This window comes from Battus philenor, unplaced genomic scaffold, assembly GCF_028537555.1.
Source record: "Battus philenor isolate CCGP_79_NKW_IND1 unplaced genomic scaffold, ilBatPhil1.0.hap1 SCAF_14, whole genome shotgun sequence".
NCBI classification, from domain to species: Eukaryota; Metazoa; Arthropoda; class Insecta; order Lepidoptera; family Papilionidae; genus Battus; species Battus philenor.
Window position 1 is genome coordinate 1,652,965 of NW_027181676.1, and position 23,675 is coordinate 1,676,639.

Genomic DNA, 23,675 nt, shown 5'->3' on the forward strand with positions numbered 1-23,675 from the left:
AATCTGATTATATATTAAGAATCTAGAATTTATTGCCGAGTCCAATCTGATTCTAGATTAAGAATTTAGAATTTATCCATGAGTCCAAATTGATTGCATATTAAGAATCTAAAATTTCTTTGCTAAGTTCAATCTGATTATATATTAAGAATCTAGAATTTATTGCCGAGTCCAATCTGATCCTAGATTAAGAATTTAGAATTTATCACTGAGTCCAATCTGATTCTAGATTAAGAATCTATAATTAATTACTGAGTCCAAACTGATTGCATATTAAGAATCTATAATTTCTTTGCTAAGTTCAATCTGATTATATATTAAGAATCTAGAATTTATTGCCGAGTCCAATCTGATTCTAGATTAAGAATTTAGAATTTATCCATGAGTCCAAATTGATTGCATATTAAGAATCTAAAATTTCTTTGCTAAGTTCAATCTGATTATATATTAAGAATCTAGAATTTATTGCCGAGTCCAATCTGATCCTAGATTAAGAATTTAGAATTTATCCATGAGTCCAAATTGATTGCATATTAAGAATCTAGAATTTCTTTGCTAAGTTCAATCTGATTATATATTAAGAATCTAGAATTTATTGCCGAGTCCAATCTGATCCTAGATTAAGAATTTAGAATTTATCCATGAGTCCAAATTGATTGCATATTAAGAATCTAGAATTTCTTTGCTAAGTTCAATCTGATTATATATTAAGAATCTAGAATTTATTGCCGAGTCCAATCTGATCCTAGATTAAGAATTTAGAATTTATCCATGAGTCCAAATTGATTGCATATTAAGAATCTAGAATTTCTTTGCTAAGTTCAATCTGATTATATATTAAGAATCTAGAATTTATTGCCGAGTCCAATCTGATCCTAGATTAAGAATTTAGAATTTATCACTGAGTCCAATCTGATTCTAGATTAAGAATCTATAATTAATTACTGAGTCCAAACTGATTGCATATTAAGAATCTAGAATTTTTTTGCTAAGTTCAATCTGATTATATAATAAGAATCTAGAATTTATTGACGAGTCCAAATTGATTGCATATTAAGAATCTAGAATTTCTTTGCTAAGTTCAATCTGATTATATATTAAGAATCTAGAATTAATTAATGAGTCCAATCTGATTCTAGATATAAAATCTAGGATTTATCACTGAATCCAATCCGATTATTAAGAATCTAAAATTTATTACTGAGACCAATCTGATTCTAGATTAAGAATCAGATTAATCTTTGCAATAAATTCAGACGGGGTTTTTTACTCACTCCTAAAATTTTCAATTGTAGTACAATTCATTCCCATGCTCCATTATGACTTAAAAATCATTAGAACTGTGATAGAATTTATTATAAGGTTTTGTTTAATGGAATTCTTAAATTTATGACAAGATAATTTAGATATGTTGCATGGTAGTGTAATGAAAGGTCACTATGACCCGGCAGATGCGGCGTGGGTAGCTCCCCCTATTTTTTTGGCCGCCATCTAAACCTGTATCGCCTAGTGACAATCTTTTTTCTGAGGTAATAATTTTCCCAGGTGTTTTATTTAATTAATAATCTTATAGTTAATTAGTTGTTATATACGATATATATATTATATTTTTTTAATATTTCATATCATTATAATTTATTTACTTTGTTGTACATCTTACTAATTTATTACTTGTGTGCGTGCGAACTATTTGAAAAATTGTTAGCATTTCGCACACTTTACCATCTCCCTTAATTAACTAATCTTCTTCTTCTGTCACTCTCTTTTTGTCAGTCTTTTTATCTAAGGTATGGTTAAGTTTTTATTTTTTATTGAAATTAGTCTAATAATTATTATTACTAACTCATTCTTTCCATCTATTTACAATTTTTATTACGTACTATTCTATTCTCAACTAAATTACATCATTTTGTGCTTAACTTGCAAATATATATTCCTTATATTTGTGTGCGTGCGATTTATTTACACATAGACCGGGGGGGGGGGGGGAATGTATGTGTAAATAGATCGCACGCAACAAATATATTTTGTTGACATGATCAACATTGGATCTCTCGATGCGGACCGAATGACCGGTGGTCATGTTGATATTTGGGGTAATTCTATGACTAGATGTGGGCGATTTTGGCGCTAATATGTTGATGATTTTACTTATCTATATTTTGATGTTAAGTAAAATAAATAACAGTCATAAAATAAATAAACTATAACAACGACTTTTTTTAGATATTAATTATTATTATGTCTGCGAGATCGACTGAGAAGATCCGTAGAAGAATGTTGATGCTCGTCTGAAATGGCAGGGGGGGGGGGCATATCTTGTAACCGTTGGCGGTTGGGGCCGAAAGGTTCTCGAGTGGCGATCACAAGTCAGTAGACGTGGTAAGCCTTCCATTAGGAGGAACGACGACTTAGTTAAGGGTGCTTGAAATCCCTGAACACGGGCAGCGAAGGATCGGTGATCGTGGCGATATTCGTGGGAAGCCTGTGCCTTGCACTGGATTTACATCAGCTAAAAAGTATATTACTAACACACAAAACTGTTACCAATTTTATGAAACTTTTCTATTCGTTAGTACACGTTGTAAACTACCACTAATAAATTTTTATAAAACATTGTATTGATCTAATAACAACTTTAATTAAAGCATCATTAAGTTAAAGTTAAATAATTTAAACTTAAGTGAGCCACAAGACTGCTTGTGGTCTTGTATTGTGTCATACAGGAACCGGAAGACTGCACGAAAGTTGATTTATTCATCTGGAATTAAAATTACTTTTGTCTTACATAATACTTATATGAGGTTGTAATAGCTCTTTATTAAGATGCAATAAATCTATTCAAATCTTTTTAGTTGCTTCCTCATGAAGGATGGTCGCGGCCAAAAAGATGAAGTAAGATGTATATGTTCGGTATGCAAATAAATTACATTTACACGAAAGATCATTTTGATGATAGTAAGAGAGCAGGTAAAAATTAATTTGGCACGGGACATAGCCCCTACACCGGGTATACAGGAAGCTGAGATGACTCAAGATATTACCCCACATCTAAACGCTTCGATGTTATCATAATAAAATCTTATTTACGTTCCCGGCTTGTGGCGTTGTGGGCGGTGTACAACGGTTTTTGATTTTGTTCACTTCGCCATTTTAACACAGTATATTTTTACATATAATCATTAGTTGAATTAAATGCATTTATAATGATGTTAATTTAAAAACAATCCATTCCTCTGCGTTATGTAAAGAGATAACATCTCGAAAAATATATGTTAGTAAATAGATTTATCGAACTGTGTAACCAGGCAATAAAGCGAATAAGCGAACACAGTTCGATAAATGTATTTTAATTATTTTTACAGCATCATGGCTTAAAGTTTTTAAATGCTTCTGTTATTAATACAATCTTAAATATAAGAAAAGTATAGAAATTTGTATGGTTAGCTGTAGGAAGTAAATATAGGTTTTTCTTTACTTTTTACTAACTTAGGCTACAATGCTTAACCCTTTTATTTAAACATATACATTCATTATATATATATATATATATATATATATATATATATATATTTATATATATTTATATATATATATTCACCCTTTTAAAGTTTTTATATCTATAACCGATCATCCTGTATATGACTTTCGTCGAAATGTAATCTATTAAAAGATCTACATTGGAAGGTTTGCGTGGTCTAGCATTTCAATGAAACAATTCCGTAGATGTCTGTTACTCGGTCGATGCGCTAAGAAACGAAGTGAAGGCTTCGATTAGATCAGCTGTCTACGTTGTAGGCGACGGAAGGACGCGTCTGTGGAACAGACAGCATTATGGAGCTGTCGGAGATGGACAGTATTGTGGTCGTATCGGACGCGCGTCTCACTACGACATGTGTCATTGTATTATGCTCTATTTGTATCGACTTCGTATTGTGGAACGAGGCTTTGTTATTCTATATGAATTGTTTAACTGAAGATCGTGTTTCAAAATACCTCGATGTCTTTGTTGAGGTAAAAGGTAGGTAATTCAACGATCGTCGCCGGCTCTACTCTCGGGGTACAATTTTAAATGATTTACACTTTATACATTAATTAGGATTGTCTCTGCTTGCAAATAAGTTTCCAGAAGATGAACATCAGGGTTTCCTACGCTCCATAATACCACACTGCGATCGCCAAACCGCCAATGGGGCAAAAGTCATACCATAAGACATCTATGAGAGGATATACCATATTCGCCACGCTTGACAGGCGGGTTGGCGATGGTATTATGGTATATGACACCGGGGGGGGGGGGGGTTAGTGGGTAGGAATCCCACATACCCCTGTCCTCCCCCCGGAGGCAGGGCATCTTGAATACCGGAAGATTTCCCCCACCGAAAAAAAAAATGGTATTATGGTATGTAGAGAACGCTGCCCCCCTTCCTATGGGATACTGTTTTCGAGCTATGATAATCCCACATAGTTAAAGTACAAAGTGTCAATTAAATATGATTGAACCCCGGGAATAGAACTTGCGACCAAGGATCGCAAGACAGTCCTTTATCGCTGGGATACCAGAGCTCTTAATGAATACCCACGGAGGAAGTTCGCCGCCTCTATGAAGGGGTCGTACTGTCCGTAGCCTTGTACGGGGCGCCCGTGTGGGCAAGAAGGCTTCGACGCTGTAAAACTAAGATCTACAGCGTCCAGCGGAGGATGGCCATACGGATCTTACCCGGATATCGCACGATATCATTCAAGGCGGCGACAGTCCTGGCGCGCTTTCCGCCCCTGGTCATTCTGGCGGAGACGGATGCGAGGGTCTACGACCGAGTCCGCACTTTCCGCTGGGACGGCGGTGGCGAGCCGGACAGTGTGCTCGAGGCGGTCAGACGGCAGGAACGGCGCGGGGCGCTCGCGACGTGGCGCGCTAAGCTCTCGAAAGAGCGCTATGCGCACAGACGCATCGTTGGAGCGGTCCTGCCCGTCTACAAGACCTGGATGCAGCGACGAGACGGAAGGCTCACCTACAGGCTTAAGCAGGTGATCACCGGGCACGGTTGCTTTGGTGATTACCTGTGTAGGATTGGACGCGAAGCGACGGTGAACTGCTTCCACTGCGGTGGGGCCGCCGAGGATTCCGCCTCGCACTCGCTCGTGGACGGCCCGGCGTGGCAGTCAGAGCGGCGAATCCTGGCGGACGAGATTGGACAGGAACTTTCCTTGCCAGCAATCGTGTCGGCGATGCTGAACGGGTTATCGGCGTGGAGTGCCGCGGCTTCTTTCTGTGAGACCGTCATACTCCAGAAGAAGGCGGCCGAACGGGATCATCAGAGGACAGATCCCGCACGGAGACGACGCCGTCAGCGCAGGGACGCGCCTCGTGACTCGTGAATGGTGCTCCCCTACCATAAACTGGGCCTACGGAGTTACGGTAAACTCCCGCTCCGGGTTGGGGCCCTAAACGGCGACTCTGAGGCGGACGATGGTTCGACGTGGTCTCGAACCATCGTAATAGCATTACGAGGGTTTTGGGGGTAGTATATATACGCATATCCCGGGACGGGCTATCGAAAAAATAGTACGACGCGAGGGAAGACCGCGTGGCGATCCCTAGCCGGGAGATACCGCGGTCCCCCGTATAGCGCAGAGGGCGACCACCGGGGGGGGGGGGGGATGTTAGTGGGTAGGAATTACACATACCCCTGTCCTCCCCCCCGAGCGAGGCATCTTGAACACCGGAAGATTTCCCCCACCGAAACAAAAAAAAAGCTGTTAATGAATAATGAATACGCCAGTGGATTCTTTTAATTACACACCAACCTGCATTGAACATTCCAATTAAAAACCATATTGTATTGATTGGGGCATTCATCGTTACCTTTTTGTGTTTGCTGTCCCTCACGAAAATTTCACAAAGCCTTTGAATTGAAATTTTGATGGAATTCATTCCGGTTTCTATTGCCTTTAAGTTTTATGTATCTATGCAATGTGCAAATAGGGTCTAATTCATGATTTGAAAAAATCAAATTTTGTTGTCAATAAATTCTATGGAAAGAGTGTTATTTTGCGTAAAAACTTAAGGGGTGAATGTTTAGCTAAAAGCATCACTGTCTTGTATTCTTGTTTTTTCTTTTGAATTGACGAAAAATGTTCACCGCACCTACTTTGTTATAGAACTTTATTAAAACTATTTTAGATTTAAGATGTCCTTTACTGGACTACTCTCTCTATTTCTTTCGAAGTCAACGCTGAGAGTTTAGTGGTATTATGGTATGCATAGGACGCTGCTATCCATCCTCTAGAAACTTGTTTATCGGCAGTGATAAAGTACCATGTAATTCATGTAAATAGTGTGGAATATTTAAAATTGTATTCCGGGAATCGAAACCACGATTTACGATCGCAAGTTTATTCCCCTACCGCTTGACTACTACTGCTGAATTTTTTATTAATATTCTTAAGGTAATACAGAAAAATAAGAAAGGGACTAATATATAGCTACTTCCGCTATGCAGCGGTAGTCGTGCGATGAAATGCACCGTCCGTCAGGACGCTGATAAATGCGCGTGCGGCAAACAATGCGAATTACACAACTACCAGCGTTCACCCCTCCACGGGGCATCCTCTGGAGATGTTCCACCGATCAGTACCAAACACCGAGTGTTCTGCTTGACTCGAAGATGGACTTCTACAAAGTAACGCCTGAATCTATTAGAAATACAGAAAAAAAGATAATTTAATACAAATTTATTTGAAGAATTTGGATCGAAAATTTATCATTTTTAGTATAGTTTACCTTCTAAAGCCACGGTAACTTAAGTTTAATAATGGTATACTGGTGTAGAGAGTATACTCTAATAAACTTCATACTAAATTAAAATTAAGAAGATATGGGGTTTACGGCCTACTGTTCTACATGACATTTCAACTTGCCAATTCGCTGAGATATTTTGGAGCAGTTCTTCTTTTTCTTTTTATCTGATGATGCTCACTGTACGGTATATGCCTCTTTCAAACACGGCCACGGTTACCAGTCTTACATTTCCCGCATCTGATGACCTCCGGCAACCTTAACTATATCGTCCTTGACCCTAGTGGGGGGCCTATCAGTCATCAACCAGGTTATAGTCGCCACTCGAGAAATTTCAGCCCACCTACTGCTACTTCAGACGCGGGATACTGAGTTTTGTTGGAGAATTTAGTATTTTTATTTGATCCTTTATAGGCAAAACATTTGATCTCTGTCTCGCCTGATGTTAAGCGACGAGGTCTGCAATGGTACATGCTTGCCTAGAAGAAATCTTTTCACTCTTGTCTTGAAGACTTCCAAATTATAATTGTATGAAACAATGACCCCAGTAAATTGTTCCACTTCTTGACTATTCGCACTATAAAAACATTAGCAAAAGGCTTAGTGCAGGGGGAATTTTAGACATTTACGGATGGATGGATGGTTGAAAGCTTGTGTATAACATTGAATTTGTTTTTTTTTTATAACAGTGACGAGACTCGAGAGGTAGATGGAAGGGCGCGTTCGGAGTCCGGAGACGCGGATTCGGTGTACCACGTACGGGGAGCTCTGCACGACCCACGCTGGCGGGATTACCAGGTAGACCATATAAAGCAAACTATTTTAATTTACACTTATTTTGTACATAATAGATAATAACTAATATAAAAAAAGAAACATTTCATATAGAGATATAGGGTAAAACAGGGTAATGGGGGTCACTTAAGCGAGAAATCAAATAAAAAATAATTATAAAACAAAATATTTATTGCAACCGCCTTTAAATATAATATAACTAATATTCTATCAATTGAGATCAGTTTCAATCACTTTGGCAATCAACTTTGAAAATTATTCAAGTTTAAAAAAAAAAACAGATTTGACTCCCATTGCACCGATATGAGGGTAATGGTGGTCACCCTGGGGGCAATCAGAGTCAATGAAAATCTAGCACATATCACAGACATAACCTTGAGCTGAGTCCCACCCAGTGCATTCCGAGTGAGCCCATAGACCACATGAGGTACATCTGAACCATATCTCATTGTTTTTGCCGAAATCGTTGCATACTGGGCACTTGTTTCCCACATCTTTTAGCTCATCATCCTCATCATGCTGGCACAAATCGTTAGTGCCAACATCAGATACAGAGGTTTCATTCGATTCTTGAAGTATTTGACGCTTTACCTTTTCAGGAGTCTTCTTCACTACTTTACTTTTTTTCTTTTTTTCCCTGACCTTTACCTTTCCATTTCTTATTTTCTTTCTGTGTTCTTCCTTTTTTCTTTTCTTTCTTATTTTCTTTTTCTACAAGGTTTTCTTTCAATGGCGTTGAAGTTAAAAGTGTTGCATGTTGTTTTTTTCGGCATTGTCTTGTATTAATAATACGTGTCTTCTCTGGTAACTTGATTAAATCATGCAATGTAATTTGACTTGAAGTGCTAGGATCTGATGAGTTAATCGCAGACACTGACTGTTTTGGTGTGCTCGGTACTATGGGATGAAATTCTTTTGATGTGCTCGGAACTGGTGATTATGATTCTTTCGATACATGATCATTCGTGGGAAATGGGAGTCACCCGACTCTCATTACCCACTTCTACACAAATTAGAAAAAAAATGAATGAAAATAAAACTGTAACATATTAACACGCTAAGAACTGCACATCACAATTTTGAATGTCTAACTAAGCACGTGTGAATGTCTTAATCGTATACTGCAAATTATTCGACACTTACCTTTTAATTTACATTGACGAAAAATTAGATCAGCGGAGCGAAAAAACAAAATACAGCCGTATCTCAGAAGTGCGGGCACCAACTGGTGCGAGACTTTCGAGGCAACGTTTGGGGGCCAGGGCAGGGTAGAGGACCTCATTTACGAGTCGCTCTCGTGTACTGTTTTGTGGATGTATGGGTGATTCTCATTACCCACTGACTCTCATTACCCTACTCTCCCCTAAAAGGCGGTCTTATCGCTTGATGCGAACTCTACCAAAAAATCTTTGGATGGAGATGAGAGACATGAAGGCGAGGGCAGTTTAGGGTGTACACATATCCATATATACAAACATACTTTTATAAATATATATACATATACACATATGCATATCTATATATATATATAAATGTACATGGAAAAGATATTACGTAAATACAAATAAATAACAAATGCTGCACCATATCCTATTGTGTAGATCAAGAAAGTGCTCTTTTACCACAGCGGTCTCGATGCACATGTCATGCACTACTCACCTACACATGACACGGCGGCCGCGTCCGCCTAAACCGCGTTCACGCGAGGGCGGTCCGGAGAGGCCCGTGTCTCTCCCGACCGCCGAGTAGTCCTCGCTTCGTGCTACATACTCAACACCCCACTCACTACACTATACACCTACACGGTTATAGTTCTCCGTGTGTAGACGTCTTTGTAACTGGGGTACGATCCCCAGCGTAAAATTTTTAGTCCGTGGACCTCTGTTTCCACGGGCTCTATTTCGATGAAGCTGCACAAAGCCTAGACCGACTAAAAGCATAACTTCTAAGACATTAAATGCAATGCAAATGACGGAGCTCACTCGGTGTTTAGCACTGGTCGGTGTAACATCTCCTGAGGATGCCCCGTGGAGGGGTGAAACACGTGTAGAGTAGATTGTGGAGAACGGTGGTAGTTTTGCATTTATCAGCGGGCTGGCAGGCGGTGCACTTTATTGCACGACTAATGCTGCATAGCGGAAGTAGCTATATATTAGTTTCTTTCTTATTTAGGATGGATTTCCGCGAGGTAACGCTTGATTCTATTAGATATTGAACATAATATTCGTCTAATTCTCTAATAAAAATGAAGCATGAAATGAAAAGATTTAACAAATCACATTATTAAGTATAAAAGTGTGAAAACCATACGAAGCCAATCGAATTAGGACTGTACGCTATAAAGTTGAAGTGAAAAGTTACCCGCTTCTAAATTAGGCGACGATTCAACGTTGCGTTTCATACAGAAAGTTCCAGACGTGGCGTTTCATTTATAAATGAGAATTTAATGTTGTGAATTGTTTGAGCGTGTATTTTTTAACAAGTTTTATTTACTTTTATTGTACGATATTGAACGATTTCTAAATTTTTTTAAAATAAAAACCCTTTGGAATCTTTTTGGGACAACAACCAGGAGCGGCTTAAACTATAATGCAGGCCGTAGTTAAGACCATACTGTATGCTTTACCTACTTATAAAATAGCTTGTTGGAATATGAAAAAACTTTCTTGTTACGACGGCAAAGTTAATAGTTATAGCTAGGCGGGGGGGGGGGGGGGGTCAGGCCTAGTGGGCGCCAGGGTTTTCTTGCACACGGGCGCTACACGAGCTAGAACCGCCCCTGACAACAATCCTTCCTTTACCTGTTCCCAAATTGTAAAGTTATAGAGACGGGGACAGTACATCTGTTCGAAGGCAGGGATCGATTCACGGTAGGTCTTGCCTCCACCATCTCTGATAGCATACTCTTTAAGGAGAGAGTGCCCCGTGTGAACGTACTGCCTGACTCTTCAAGCAAGTGATGGAATTGTAAAATTCACACACTTCCCGCGCGTTACCAAAGATTCAATGTTATCGCTTCTTCTTTCATCTTCTTCCTCCGACTAGGTCTAGCCCATTCTTGATATCACAGTAGTCGAAACAATACACTGTCGAAGACCAGCAGCAAATGATGTAATATTTGCTTTACAAATTATTCTAAAAGGGTTACGATCCCCAATAGTGGTGAACACGGACGCCAGAAGGATACGCTTTTATAATAAAATCCCTGAAATAATTATACATTTATACACAAAAAAATTTACAGCATTTATTGAGAAAAATTTAATCAATAAAGCAAATATAAAATATTTTACAGAAACAAAACATGTCTACGATTAGTACCATACTGATTTTTAGGTGACAAATAGAAGATTTAATGCTGTAATCATAAAGTGAATTTGTTCATAAAATTTAAAATCTTTATTTATTCTTCTAAATCAATTTTATCCCCTTAAAAGTAATCCAAAAACACACTTTTGCCAACGCTTTTTCTAGTTATCGAAATAGTCTGAAGTCTTTTTTCCGGTATAGCCTTCAAGATTCAGTTTTTATCTCAATTGAGTCAAAACGGCGTTCCCGCATTGGCCTTTTGAGTTTGGTGAATAGCCACAAGTCGCACGGAGCCACATCAGGTGAATATGGTGATTTCAGCACGATATCAGTAAAGTTTTTGATGGAACTAGATGTGTTTAACAAAAATGAAACATTTGACTAAAACATGTGAACTCTGAAACACTTGGCAAATGTTATAAACAATGACTTGAAAAATGTAATATTGGTGTTAGAAAGAGTATTAGAGTATTATTAGATATTTAGGACAAATAATACTATGTATAAATATATATTATATCAATGCTTTTGTGCAAAATTACTCAAATTTTATAATGGTTCATTGTTATTACCTATGCTGGGAGAGTGCGTTGACAAACTTTCAGCTTTTAAAAAAATAACGAAGGTTTGGAGATCACAGTCTCCTGCTCTACACTGGTATTTCAACTCACCAATCTGCTAGGCTATGTTGGAACAGCTCTTCTTTTTAGCCCATTGACGGCCACTGCAAGAAAAAGACATCGCCTGAACATATCTATGGGGGGATATACTATAATAGCCACGCTTGGCAAGCGGGTCGGCGATGACAGTGTGGTATTATGATACGTAGGGGACACTGCTGTTCAACCACTGTAAATTTATTTATAAACAGTGGCAATCCAAAATTATGAATCCACAAAGTGTGAATTATAGAACGTTGTATCACGGGAATGGAACCAGCGACCTACGATCGCATGTCTCAATTCGCTATCGCTGTAAGTAGGAAGAAAAAAATGTCTCCATTATATTCGCAAATCTCATTGGAATGAAAATAATTGTCAGTTGATTATATAGCGTATTTAATGGAATCAAGCGTTATTTTTCGGAAATCCATCCTAAGTAAGAAAAGGACCAATATTTAGCCACTTCCGCACATGCAGTGGTAGTCGTGCAACAAAGTGCACCGCCCGCCTGCCCGCTGATAAATGCGCATGGGGCGAACACTGCGAATTATACAACTACCACCGTTAAATCACTCAATACGTGTTTCACCCCTCCACGGAGCATCTTCAGGAGCTATGTTACACCCATTAGGGCCAAACACAGAGTTGACTTTGTGTTTGGCACTACTTTACCTTACTGATTATAAAGCGGTTTTTTAATACTAATTAACAAGTTTCAAACTACATATAGTATGTATGAATTTGTCAGCAGTGTGTGACCATATATATAAAATAAAATAATGTAATTATGACCTGTTTTTATTAAATCATGTTATTTAATTGTATAAAAAATAGACAATATTTTGTTTGTATGTATGTAACCTTGACCGCCTTCGCAATACGCGACTCGGAAGAGACAGAATTTGTAGAGTTTAAAATTTCAAAGCGTCGAGAGAGAATGAATAGAGAAAAAATGTTTTAGAATACGTCGCACGGAGCCTCAAGACGGAGCTTTCTTTATAAGACACGTGTATATCCAGAACATTTTTTTACTGCATTTTTTAATTCTTTTGCATAATTTATGACTATAATAGAACACAGGCGAATCTTGTATGTCAATGAAAAAAGAACCTATTTCAGTTATAAATATAAGGCTTCGAGGCTTGTTAGTTCTCTTTATATATGTCCATTTTTCCGGCAGAGGTTCTTAGTCACTCTCTGTTCCTCACGGTTGCAGTCCCTATTGAAATAACTTACTTTTGTTACGTGCTCGGCGTAGCTTGAATGTATTGATCGTATCTATTAAAGCACATATTAAAGCACGCTTCTTTGGTTATCAAATTTAAAATCAGGAAATTTTTATATATATATATATATATATAGACTTTGTTATGTATCTTATATATGCTATAAAGCTTGTTGAGTAACTATCTTATAAGTAAGATTTTGATATCGTACATCCACACTATTTAAATCAGTGTTTCCCAACGTGGGGCCAACTTTCAATACGAGGCAATTTAATTGTTAGGTCGGGCAGTTAGAAAATGATTCCAGACATGTTTAGCCGTTTTACATTGAGCGATTTAAATACAATGATAGATTTTTATTAAATTATAATATACTATAAAATACTAACTATAAAAATATGTTATAATTATTAGGTATAATTTTTGTTCACGAGACTAAAATATTAACAAAGTGTTTGGCGCATCAGCCGCGGCTCCCGAACGTTTTAAAATCTCATTAAACAACGCAGCTGTTCGCTCCTCAATGGGTAATTTCAACTTTTGTAGTTTTTTACAAGATTCCGTTGGTGTTATTCTGAAATAAATATCCGTCAAAACTATTGTATAAACTCGTTGATTAAATAAATATATACATTGAATGAATTTCCCACAGATTTTTTTGAACCTATCATATAGGTATCCTATATATACACTTTAGTGTTTTAAGTAAATAATATATATATATATATATATATGTTACATAAAGAAAGATGAGAATTTTAGAAACTTTAAAGGAGGCATGACACCAAAAAGGATATGAAATAATAATATAAGTCATACTAAAGGCGAAAACTTTTCATTATTCCAAATTGTGTATATTACCTCTTTTGTATTTCTGCAGTAATTTTCTACCGAATTCTAGGAATGATGGGTGTAAGTTGTCGTAGCCTATGAAGGTAGCGATGCTTTTTTCCTAACTCAACCTCGAGATAAAGGAGTCCTCCAAACACAGAACAGCCGGTACACTTATAAAAGTCTTCAACTCACGCAGTAAGCTAAATAAATATTAACAAGTGTAGATAGGATTGATAAACTATGTGACGAATAAAAAAACATGTGTAGAAGATATTGAAGACAAAAGATGTCGATGGAAATAGAATTATTATTTGAAAAACTTATTATGAAAAATAATAATCTTGTGCACCCAAGAGGATGTACCAGATGCTTCTAATAACGGGATCTTTAAAAAACAAACATAAATTTATTTTCAAGATATCTTTAAAAGAAAGTAGAGACAAAGTTTATCGAAAATTTAGACGTCTTAAGCGGAAGTAGGCACGTCTGGTAATGACATGTCGAACCAAGAATTCAATAATGGGATACCAGCCAAAACATTTAAGATAAGTTATTGGAATACGTGAAATAATTTTTGGTATAGTAAAATTAGTCATAAGTTTATTTAAACTTCTTAATATCTTATAGGCATTCTCTACCTATCAACCTAGAATGTTGTAGAAATAAACAGTAGATGTGTATATGTTCAGACAAGGGTAGGCTGTTTTTTAAGGTACAAGTAGACAAAAACACAGTTTTTGTGATATTTAACTATACGAATACGGAGTCATTATAAAAAAATATAGCGTCGGTAAAACAGCACTACGTCTATGAGGCTTATCGACTAGCGCCATCTAGTAGAGTTTTAATGAAAATATCATAAAACAGTTCTATGTTATTATTGCTGGCCACCACGGTCATTATACTTTTTTTTAAATCATTCTTACGCGTTCGAACTCGGACGCCGATTTGAATTCAAATGCAATCAGTGATGTGATCATATCCGTTTGTTAAGGCCATGTAAATTGTAAATATTCTTTATACATATACACATCATGGTTTACTCTTAGATATAGAACGAAGATCAGACACGTGCTCGGGTGGTTACTGATCTCTGCCCTCATCACGTATATGTAATAGAAAAATAATATAAAACAAAACAATTCCAATGCAGAGTAACTTGTATTCGGAATAAACACTTTAAAGAAGTGAATATGTAACTTGTTTGTCAGCAAAGAGCTTTCAATCTCTTTTATATATTTCCTATAACCTCGTATAAAGTTATCGCTGTGAAATTTTTTATTTTTTATGCGAATAGTTTAAAAGCTTTTATACCAATTTCCAATCATTCTTTATGAACGAATAACTTTAAAATATGTTAAATAAATTAGTTTTCTATTTGAATTCGATAGACCAATAACTTTTGGAAGAACAAAGTCTGCAAGAACAGATATTAAACAATAAAATAACTATTATTTACTAATACATTGTTAATAGTTTATTTGGTGTAAATTTACAGTACACGCTGTACAAAAATCAATGATTTCTTAATAATAAATAGTGTAATTAAAATATAGTAAAAAAAGTTAGCAATATTCGGTATAGTACATATTAAATTAATTATTTTTCAACGTCCCCGCAGACTTTATACAGACAGAAGTTATTGACCCAACCTATTGTAATAGAGAAAACAATGTAACATATTTCAGAGTGATCACATTATACACTTTCATTAGAAATAAAGCTTATATTATCTATTTAAAATTATTTTCTATTTACGTCCAACACTTCGAAATCGATCATAATATTCGATATAAATACATTTATGCAACTATAAACTGCTCTAAACTTACCTGTGAGAATTATTTGCCTCAATTCAATAATAGGTAGAGTTTTCACTTATTAATGGAGATCCATTCATTTTACTTGCTAATACGCCTCTCACATACAATTATATATCTAATATATAAAATTCTCGTGTCACGGTGTTCGAACTTGAACTCCTCTGAAACGGCTTGACCGATTTTTACCAAATTTTATATGCGTATTCAGTAGGTCTGAGAATCGGTATATCTATTTTTCATACCCCTAAGTGATAAGGGTGGTCCACCCCTAAATTTTCTATCCTATTTTTTCTACAATTTTTTTTGTTTTTATTTTTTTTATGATGCAGCATATAAAAATACACACAACCCGAAATTTTCACCCCTCTACGATCAAACCCTAATTTTTTATTTGTTAATTAAAAACTTTATTTTTTCTTGCAAAACAACGTTTGCGGGATCAGCTAGTAGGAATATATATTACAATTAATATATAGGAATATATATTACAAATAAGCAGTGTTTATTAATGTAGTGGTTGACGTGTGACTGCCATCAAAGGGGCTAGAGTTTGAATCCAAATATAACAAATACAAGATATGAGTTATGTTTTAAAAGGATTGAAGATTAAATAGTAAATACAGGACAATATTAAAAAAATTCCAAAAACTAGACATGAAGGTTTAATGGAATCAGGTGTTATTTTTCGGAAGTCCATCTTAGGTAAGAAAAGGACCAATATTTAGCCACTTCCGCACATGCAGTGGTAGTCGTGCAACAAAGTGTACCGCCCGCCAGCACGCTGATAAATGCGCATGCGGCAAACAATGCGAATTACACAACTACCACCGTTAAATGAATCAACACGTGTTTCATCCTTTCACGGGGCATCTTCAGGAGTTATGTTACACCGATTAGTGCCAACGTGAACTCTGTGTTTGGAAGAAGTGGCTAAATATTGGTCCTTTTCTTACTTAGACATGAAGACTTCGTGGTAGACCTGTTTGTTCTGCATTGAAATTACAAAGGATTTTGGAATATTCCTTACAATAACTGGAAGTGTGGTAGACGTGGCGTGGGTAACCACCCCTCTAGGCAAACCGACGGCATAGTAAAGGAAATGAGAAGTCGCTAGATGTGGGTAGCGCAAAACCGATCATCGTGGCGATCTTTAAGAGAGGTCTATGACCAGCTGTGGGCGTGTGGGCTGTGGCTCTATGGCCTTAAACGACGACAAGATACCTTTTAGAAGCCACGATTCTGCACATTATTTAGGTTCATGTAATGTTCTTTGATCACGATGTTCAGAGTTATTTGTCAAAATATATTTAGTAGAATGTCTGACAATAGGTATACCGAGATAAATAAATAGAACGGTAACCATTACTCATCTATCTATCATATAAATCCTTTTTTTTATTTCGAAAACGAAATTCTCTTTAAAAGCTGTCAATAAAATAAGTGAAATTATTTTTTAACAAACCTAAAAGTGTATTAAAATTGAAAATATAAAGCGTTATTTATATATATACAAAAATAAAAATTTTTCTTTACAGCTAAGCTTGGTATGTGGTAGCTTGCTTCGTCGTAGCACTGTAGCATGCTACGCTTCATAAACTCAAAGTATACCACCATAAAGTTGTGGCGTGCATATCGCGCGCCACTCAAACACCAAGCTCTTACCCACGTGACCGTCAAACGCATGGCCGCGGCGGCAGTGAAACAGATAAGTGACAGATGCCGCCACAGTAGACGCAACGAAAATCTGCATCGCGCTGTTGAGAGTCTCCGCGCTCATTATAAGGGCTAGCGGAGGTGCGGTCAACACGGTCAACAAGATACAACCGACGAACAAGAGGCTACCGAAGAACAAGAAGCTACCGAAGAACAGGAAGCTACAGTACTACGACCACTCCTACAAAGTGAACGGCCAACAATTTATTTCGGATTGTATGCTATTGCCAAATCGAATTTTGCATAAGGGAAAGCAGTTTTAAGCGGTGAATTTGTTTAGGTCATATAATTTGGCGGATTTCCAGATGTTTGTTATTACGAGGAACTGTACACAAAACTATGTCAATGTTCGACAAATTTCATTACAAAAACACAGTTTTTGTCACCTACTTCTGTCGTCAATTGGTAGTGCAGTCTTCAATGTTTTAGACGATCACATAATTAATGTCTTAATTTTTTATATTTATTTATATCATAAACAATAAATTAATTTTTCGTAAGCATTTACATCTTTCGTAATCGATGATCTGTTTACCTAGTTATCTAGGTTTTGAACAATTGTTACGTATAAACAAAAATTGTTTATATTATTAAAATCTTACCTGCTACAAGCAAACAAAAGTATAATTATTTGAGGAAAGAATGTCTACTTGTGCGTCATTTATCAGAATAATTAAGAAGGTTCACATACATCATTTTCAATCTATAATCATTCAACATGTTTAACAATTTTTTAAACTTTTTATATCTTGGGTGTAACTCGTGGAATATAATATTGTTACACACACACACACATGCACAAACGCACACACACACACGTACATATATATATATATATATACATATATAATTTTGTGCACAATGATACTACGCATACAATTATAATATAACATTGTCGTATTATTGGCCAGAAGTATGACAAGAAAATTATTAAAAAAAGAAAAAAGTTTACATTTATTTTACATACTCTTCGTTATCCTTTGCCAGTTAAGGGACTGCCGGACATAGGCCTCATCTACAGATTTTTTTTATTTTGTTCCCCCTGCTATATGTCGGACAGGGATATTTGAGTGTAAATAATTTTTTCCGATTTTTTTTTAATTCTTGCTTCTTTCTTTACTCACAAACTCTTTTTCTCTTTCCTCAGATCTTTGGCAAAATCTTTCATTTTTCACGTTCTGATCTTTTTTCACACATGCTTTATTTTCCCCTTTTTTCTGATTAAATTTGGTTCTCGTGCCCCGTAGATTTCCAAAAACACTAGTAGGAAGCGGTCTGCATCCAGAATTTTCCGACGTCATCAACAAAGTCATCTATGTACCATGTGGGTTGAAGTCCCGTACTGCGCTTGCCTGTCTATGGTCTCACTCCAGAAACTTAAGGCCTCATCGGACTACAGATCTTCTCCTTCCTGATTCGATATGAGATATCTCTAGCTTGGTCCTCTACTTATTGGATAATGATGATAATTAAGTTAAAAACATTTTCTTATTGTTAGAGTTCAAGTTCGCGACGTACCAAGCGCGGTTGGATCGCGATACAGGCATGGTGCATCGCATGGTGGCATTCCGGGAGGGAGGACTTGGAGGATACGGAACCAGAAGAGGAGCCATCAGATCCCGGGTACGCGACGCCTGTGTCCGTGGAGACTCCTTTGCAAAGCTCTGTGTCCAGGTGAGGTAACGTTTTATATAAGTAAACATTACAATTGTTCTTGGTGTTTCTTCGACTTTATTTGGAACAATTTCCACCAATGGGAGTGCGTACTTGCTATAGTGCTACGGAAACCTCTATACCGCGCCTTGATAAGACGAGGTGAGGTGGGGGTTACTCCGTGGACTGTCGGATGATCCTATAACCCCCGTCTCGCCCTGCGCAAACCTAAGGCGCGGTATAGCAGTTCCGGTAGAACTATTGTAAAGTTATTGAGTACATTAAATGTACCATCTTTGTATTTATAGCATATTTCAGCGACTTATTGCGTATAAAGACGCAATAGGCCGCTGAAAAAAACTGATTTGTGTTATGATTAATATTAAACCTTTGTCAGTAAAATTAAAAGTAAAAAAATGAAAAAGTATTTTGTAGCCCTCCGTGGCCCCTTTTGAAACCCTAACAGTATAATTATCTGGGAAAAATTAATTTCGGAGAAAATTGTTACATATTTTTTTCTTTCATTTTCAAACAGACCTCTTATCTGAAAAGAACATAATAGCCAAAGTAATTGATAATTTCAAAGCCCTCGTATTCATTTCTTCGCTAAGAGAATATATTTTTATTGTTAACATTATACTTTTATGTATAAAAGTTCTTTCTTTTGTTGTCTCAAACATATACAACTGGCCTTTTTAGTGGGAGACTATTTAGTACATATCACCATAATTATCAGCATCATCATTATGCAGCAGAATGTTCTCAATATATATATATATATATATATATACAAATACATATATATATATATGAATATATATATTTATACACAAAAACGTATATATATATATATATATATACATATACAATGTCGGTCGTCCAATCAAAAAAAATCAAAGTGGACAGACATCCTTAGCAATATATAAAATTATATACCATTAAGATAGATGTATATGTATAAAAGCTTATGTATATATTGTTACCGCCACCGAATAAAATGACGGTATTTTAGTTTTTTAATTTTCTGACTAAAATGGTATCGATAGGCATGGTTATATTTTAAAAAGATTATATCACGATATAAGTAAATCATGCCTAAGAATACATACTATTATGTTCTTATAAATATTTTAATTGCCTTACGTGGCAAATTTTTTGGAGATATAAGCAATATCTAGTTTTTCGTCTCACCTGAAAAGTTGAATTTTCGGACTTATTATCTCAGATGGGGCGGCGATACATGGTCAAAAGAAATATTTTATTCTAAATATAGTCAATAAATTCTGTTTATATCTAATACTATATAGCGTGAACAAATAAGTAGCATTGAAAACTAGTTAGTGTATCCATGGATTATATAGGACTATTGGTTATAGGTAGAAAGGCGTTAAAGGGGCGATTGTTTGTTAGTAAAAACTTTCTAAACTTTAATACCCATTACAAATCATCCTATATAAAATATCCTTAATAGTAGGGCAATAACTTTGTAAATACGTTTGCCGGGGATAGATAGTAAAAAATAATATATTTTATTATGTAGTGATCAGAATTTTTAAAACATGTTTCATATATGTTTCTTATTTAAGTCAAACAGAATTATATTAAGTGTGTGACTTTGTGAATGTGAAAAATATAAACCTTATAAAGTCTGTCATCAATATCGGCCCACTCAGCAACATACCAATTAACATAAGCGCTGTTTCAGATGCACGTCCCTGAATGTGATACGCGACCCTTACGCCGTGCGAGGTGGCTCAGGTGGTTCCGGTGATGGCGGAACTTCTCCGCTGCGGAGGACTTACGAAAATCCCACGTCGTCTATACCACAGGCGAGGGACAGTCGCTCCCTTCCACCTAACACAAGAATCAACACCACTACCTCACCAGCACCAAAATCTGCATCCGCTGACTCAGTTTATACCATCCTAATCAGACTACCAGACGCGGATACAGAACGACCGAGCATCAAAATGATAACAGAAGAATCGCCACCATCAAACGCAAGAACCCATTACCGACCAGCAAGAGGAGATTCCGAAATGAATCTCCATCCAGGTGGACACTCTGCTTTAACAAGAAGAACATCTCATATACAAGATGTAAGGATTCCTCTAAACGCTAAAATTATTCCTAAGCAACTCGCCGGTAAAGGAATAACATCAAAGCAGCCTAAGAAGAAGAAAACTCAAGAGAAGAAACAGGAGACGAAAGCGGCAAAAACTCTATCCGCTATTCTCCTTTCATTTATTATAACATGGACGCCTTATAACATCCTAGTGCTGCTCAAACCTTTGACAGCGTGCACCAAATGCATACCAGACGAGCTTTGGTCATTCTTCTACGCATTGTGCTATATTAATTCTACTATTAACCCCGTCTGCTACGCTCTCTGTAATGCGACATTTAGAAGAACGTACGTGAGAATTCTGACATGTAAATGGCACAATAGGAACAGAGAAGCAATGACTAGAGGTGTTTACAATTAAAAACATAATCGTGTGAATTATTTGTTGTGTGATTTGAACTTTACGTACCAAAACGAAATTGCCCAGTTTTGGTACTGTAAGTGATTTCATTTGCTTAAAGGGAACGTTTTACTCTGATACTTCGGATTGGTTATTGAATCATAGTTACACTTTTTGCAATTATATATTTAATGGAATAAAACTTTTTTATATGATTTGGTATTGTGATAAATTCGAATAACAAAACGAGGTGTAAATGAAAAATTAAAACATATTAATTGAATAAAGTGTTCTTAAAAACATCGATCGAGTAAATTTTCCAAGCGTTTTTGATGTTAAGATATTTAAAAAAAAGACGCCATTACTTTTACCCACCGAAATAAAAGACATTCCAATTTTTATTTAGTTAGTTACTCATCCCGTCCATTATTAGAATCATTATTTGTAATTTTGTACCTTTTTGTGATACGCAACGAGTATGTTTCCAATACAAGCCCTCGTTATTCTTTTATAAGGTCATTTAATCAAATAAACTTTACTCAAAATGTCAAGATATGCACGAGGATATTGGTGTAGGATTATAAATGAAGATGGCGTTGTATTTAATAATGCGTAATATATAGTTTTTTTTAATAATCGATAAGTGATTTCTCTAGTCTTTTCCGATGTTGACAAAGTGTGAGCTTTTAGGATTAATGTCTTCGAATTTAGAGCGTGGAGATTTTTTTTTAAATTAAACGTGGTTTTTTTTAAAATATATTCATTACCTGCATAAATCTTTGATTTGAAATTCGAATTGAAATTATATAATAGTGATCAAAAGTTACTTATCAATTTGTATGTGTGGATTATTTGAAGATATTTCTTAGGTTATAAATTATGTTTCTGTAAGGAGAATTTAACAGTCAAAAGACCAAAGTTCCGGAATCCGGAATTTGCTGTGGTTAGTATTAATTGGTAATATAGAAAGTTTTAACTAAGATAAATCGTCTTTATGAGAGAACTCTGAGCCTTGTTTTTTCCAATTCTAAGTGTTTTTGTCTTAAAAGTTCTTGTAAGTTTCGTATTTTTAGAGATATTAAGCAATATTGAAGTCGTCGTCTTGCGTGATTGTCATTTTATTAACTTGCAAAGTGGATTACGAAATATTTTAACGAATCATTCTTCGATGTTATTCATGTTGTAAATTTCACTTTGTATAAATATTTTGATAGATAGAAACTAATATTTTATCATACAATACATTCATACAACGACTACGGAATATCTAGATTCATTTAGATATAGTGTCCAATACTAGATTGACAATTTTGTGGCGTTGTAAAAATTCATTTAAATTTGTGATAAAGATATATATTCAGTTCATACCCGCGACATTCAAGTTTATTTCGATAATAAGTATTTTGTAAACTCGCAACATTTAACAGAGATTCGATGTTTTTTATAATCATTCTTAATATAATTAGAATATTTATAAGTCATCGCATATTTAGAACTAGGCTAATACAATATAAAATTGAATTCTAAATATGTGTAATGAAAATTTCATTTCAGAAGGGTTAACCTATTGATATAAAATTTCATATCACATAATGTACAGTTATGTTCAAAATATACATTTAATTCATTGAATTTTACACTTTGATAATAATAAATTTCATAATACAGATTTACTAGATTACGTATGTTTATTTGGATCAACCCTTTTGAAATGCTATATATGTATGTATTTAATAACAAATATTGTAAATATTACACGCGACTCCATATTTGATAAGATCACATTTGTATCGACCTTGTATTATTAATGTAAATGTATTATTTAATTTTATTACTTATATACAAGTAATGTGTCTGTGTGTGTGTTTACGGAATGAATTTGTGACATGCACATACATATGTATCGTGCGACGTTCCTTTGTTATTAAAGAGGTTTTATTAACCTATTTATTGATGTATGTGTAGTGATATAGAACTAATGTGAAATTATATAAATTGTACATTGCCCTTTAGATTTGTGGTACACTAATATTTGAGGAGAATTGCGTATTTGTTTTTATATTTACAAAGCCATTGGTACATATTATTTCTTTGTTTTCGAAATCCGGACATTTAAAATTAAAATTCATAATGCAATTTTTTAATAAAAAAATACTTTATTATAACACTTATTTACCAGCATGTTTTATATTCAATGGTATTACACCCAAGTTTAAATTGGAGCTATGAGAGGTTAAAAATATATTATTTAAGCTCATCTTAAGGACATTTGGTAATGATCTCTGTTTTTGCTATCTGAAAATTAATATCTATCTATATTTTTATCCACTGCTTTGTTTACTATATATACTGATAATTATGCCTTATGAATAGAATGTAACATTCTAATTTTACAG

The 23,675-nt window shown here is 35.5% G+C and overlaps 1 protein-coding gene across 1 annotated transcript in view; it reads left to right on the forward strand.

The window, feature by feature from the left end:
- Positions 1-21,300, forward strand: part of mAChR-A (muscarinic Acetylcholine Receptor, A-type) — a 63,022-nt gene extending 41,722 nt beyond the window's left edge. Inside the window, exons 3-5 of the mRNA XM_068761316.1 lie at positions 7,489-7,597; positions 18,660-18,835; positions 20,520-21,300. Of these exons, the coding sequence (XP_068617417.1) occupies positions 7,489-7,597; positions 18,660-18,835; positions 20,520-21,300 (1,066 nt within the window). The remainder of the gene's footprint in view (positions 1-7,488; positions 7,598-18,659; positions 18,836-20,519) is intronic.
- The last annotated feature ends 2,375 nt before the right edge of the window (positions 21,301-23,675 follow it).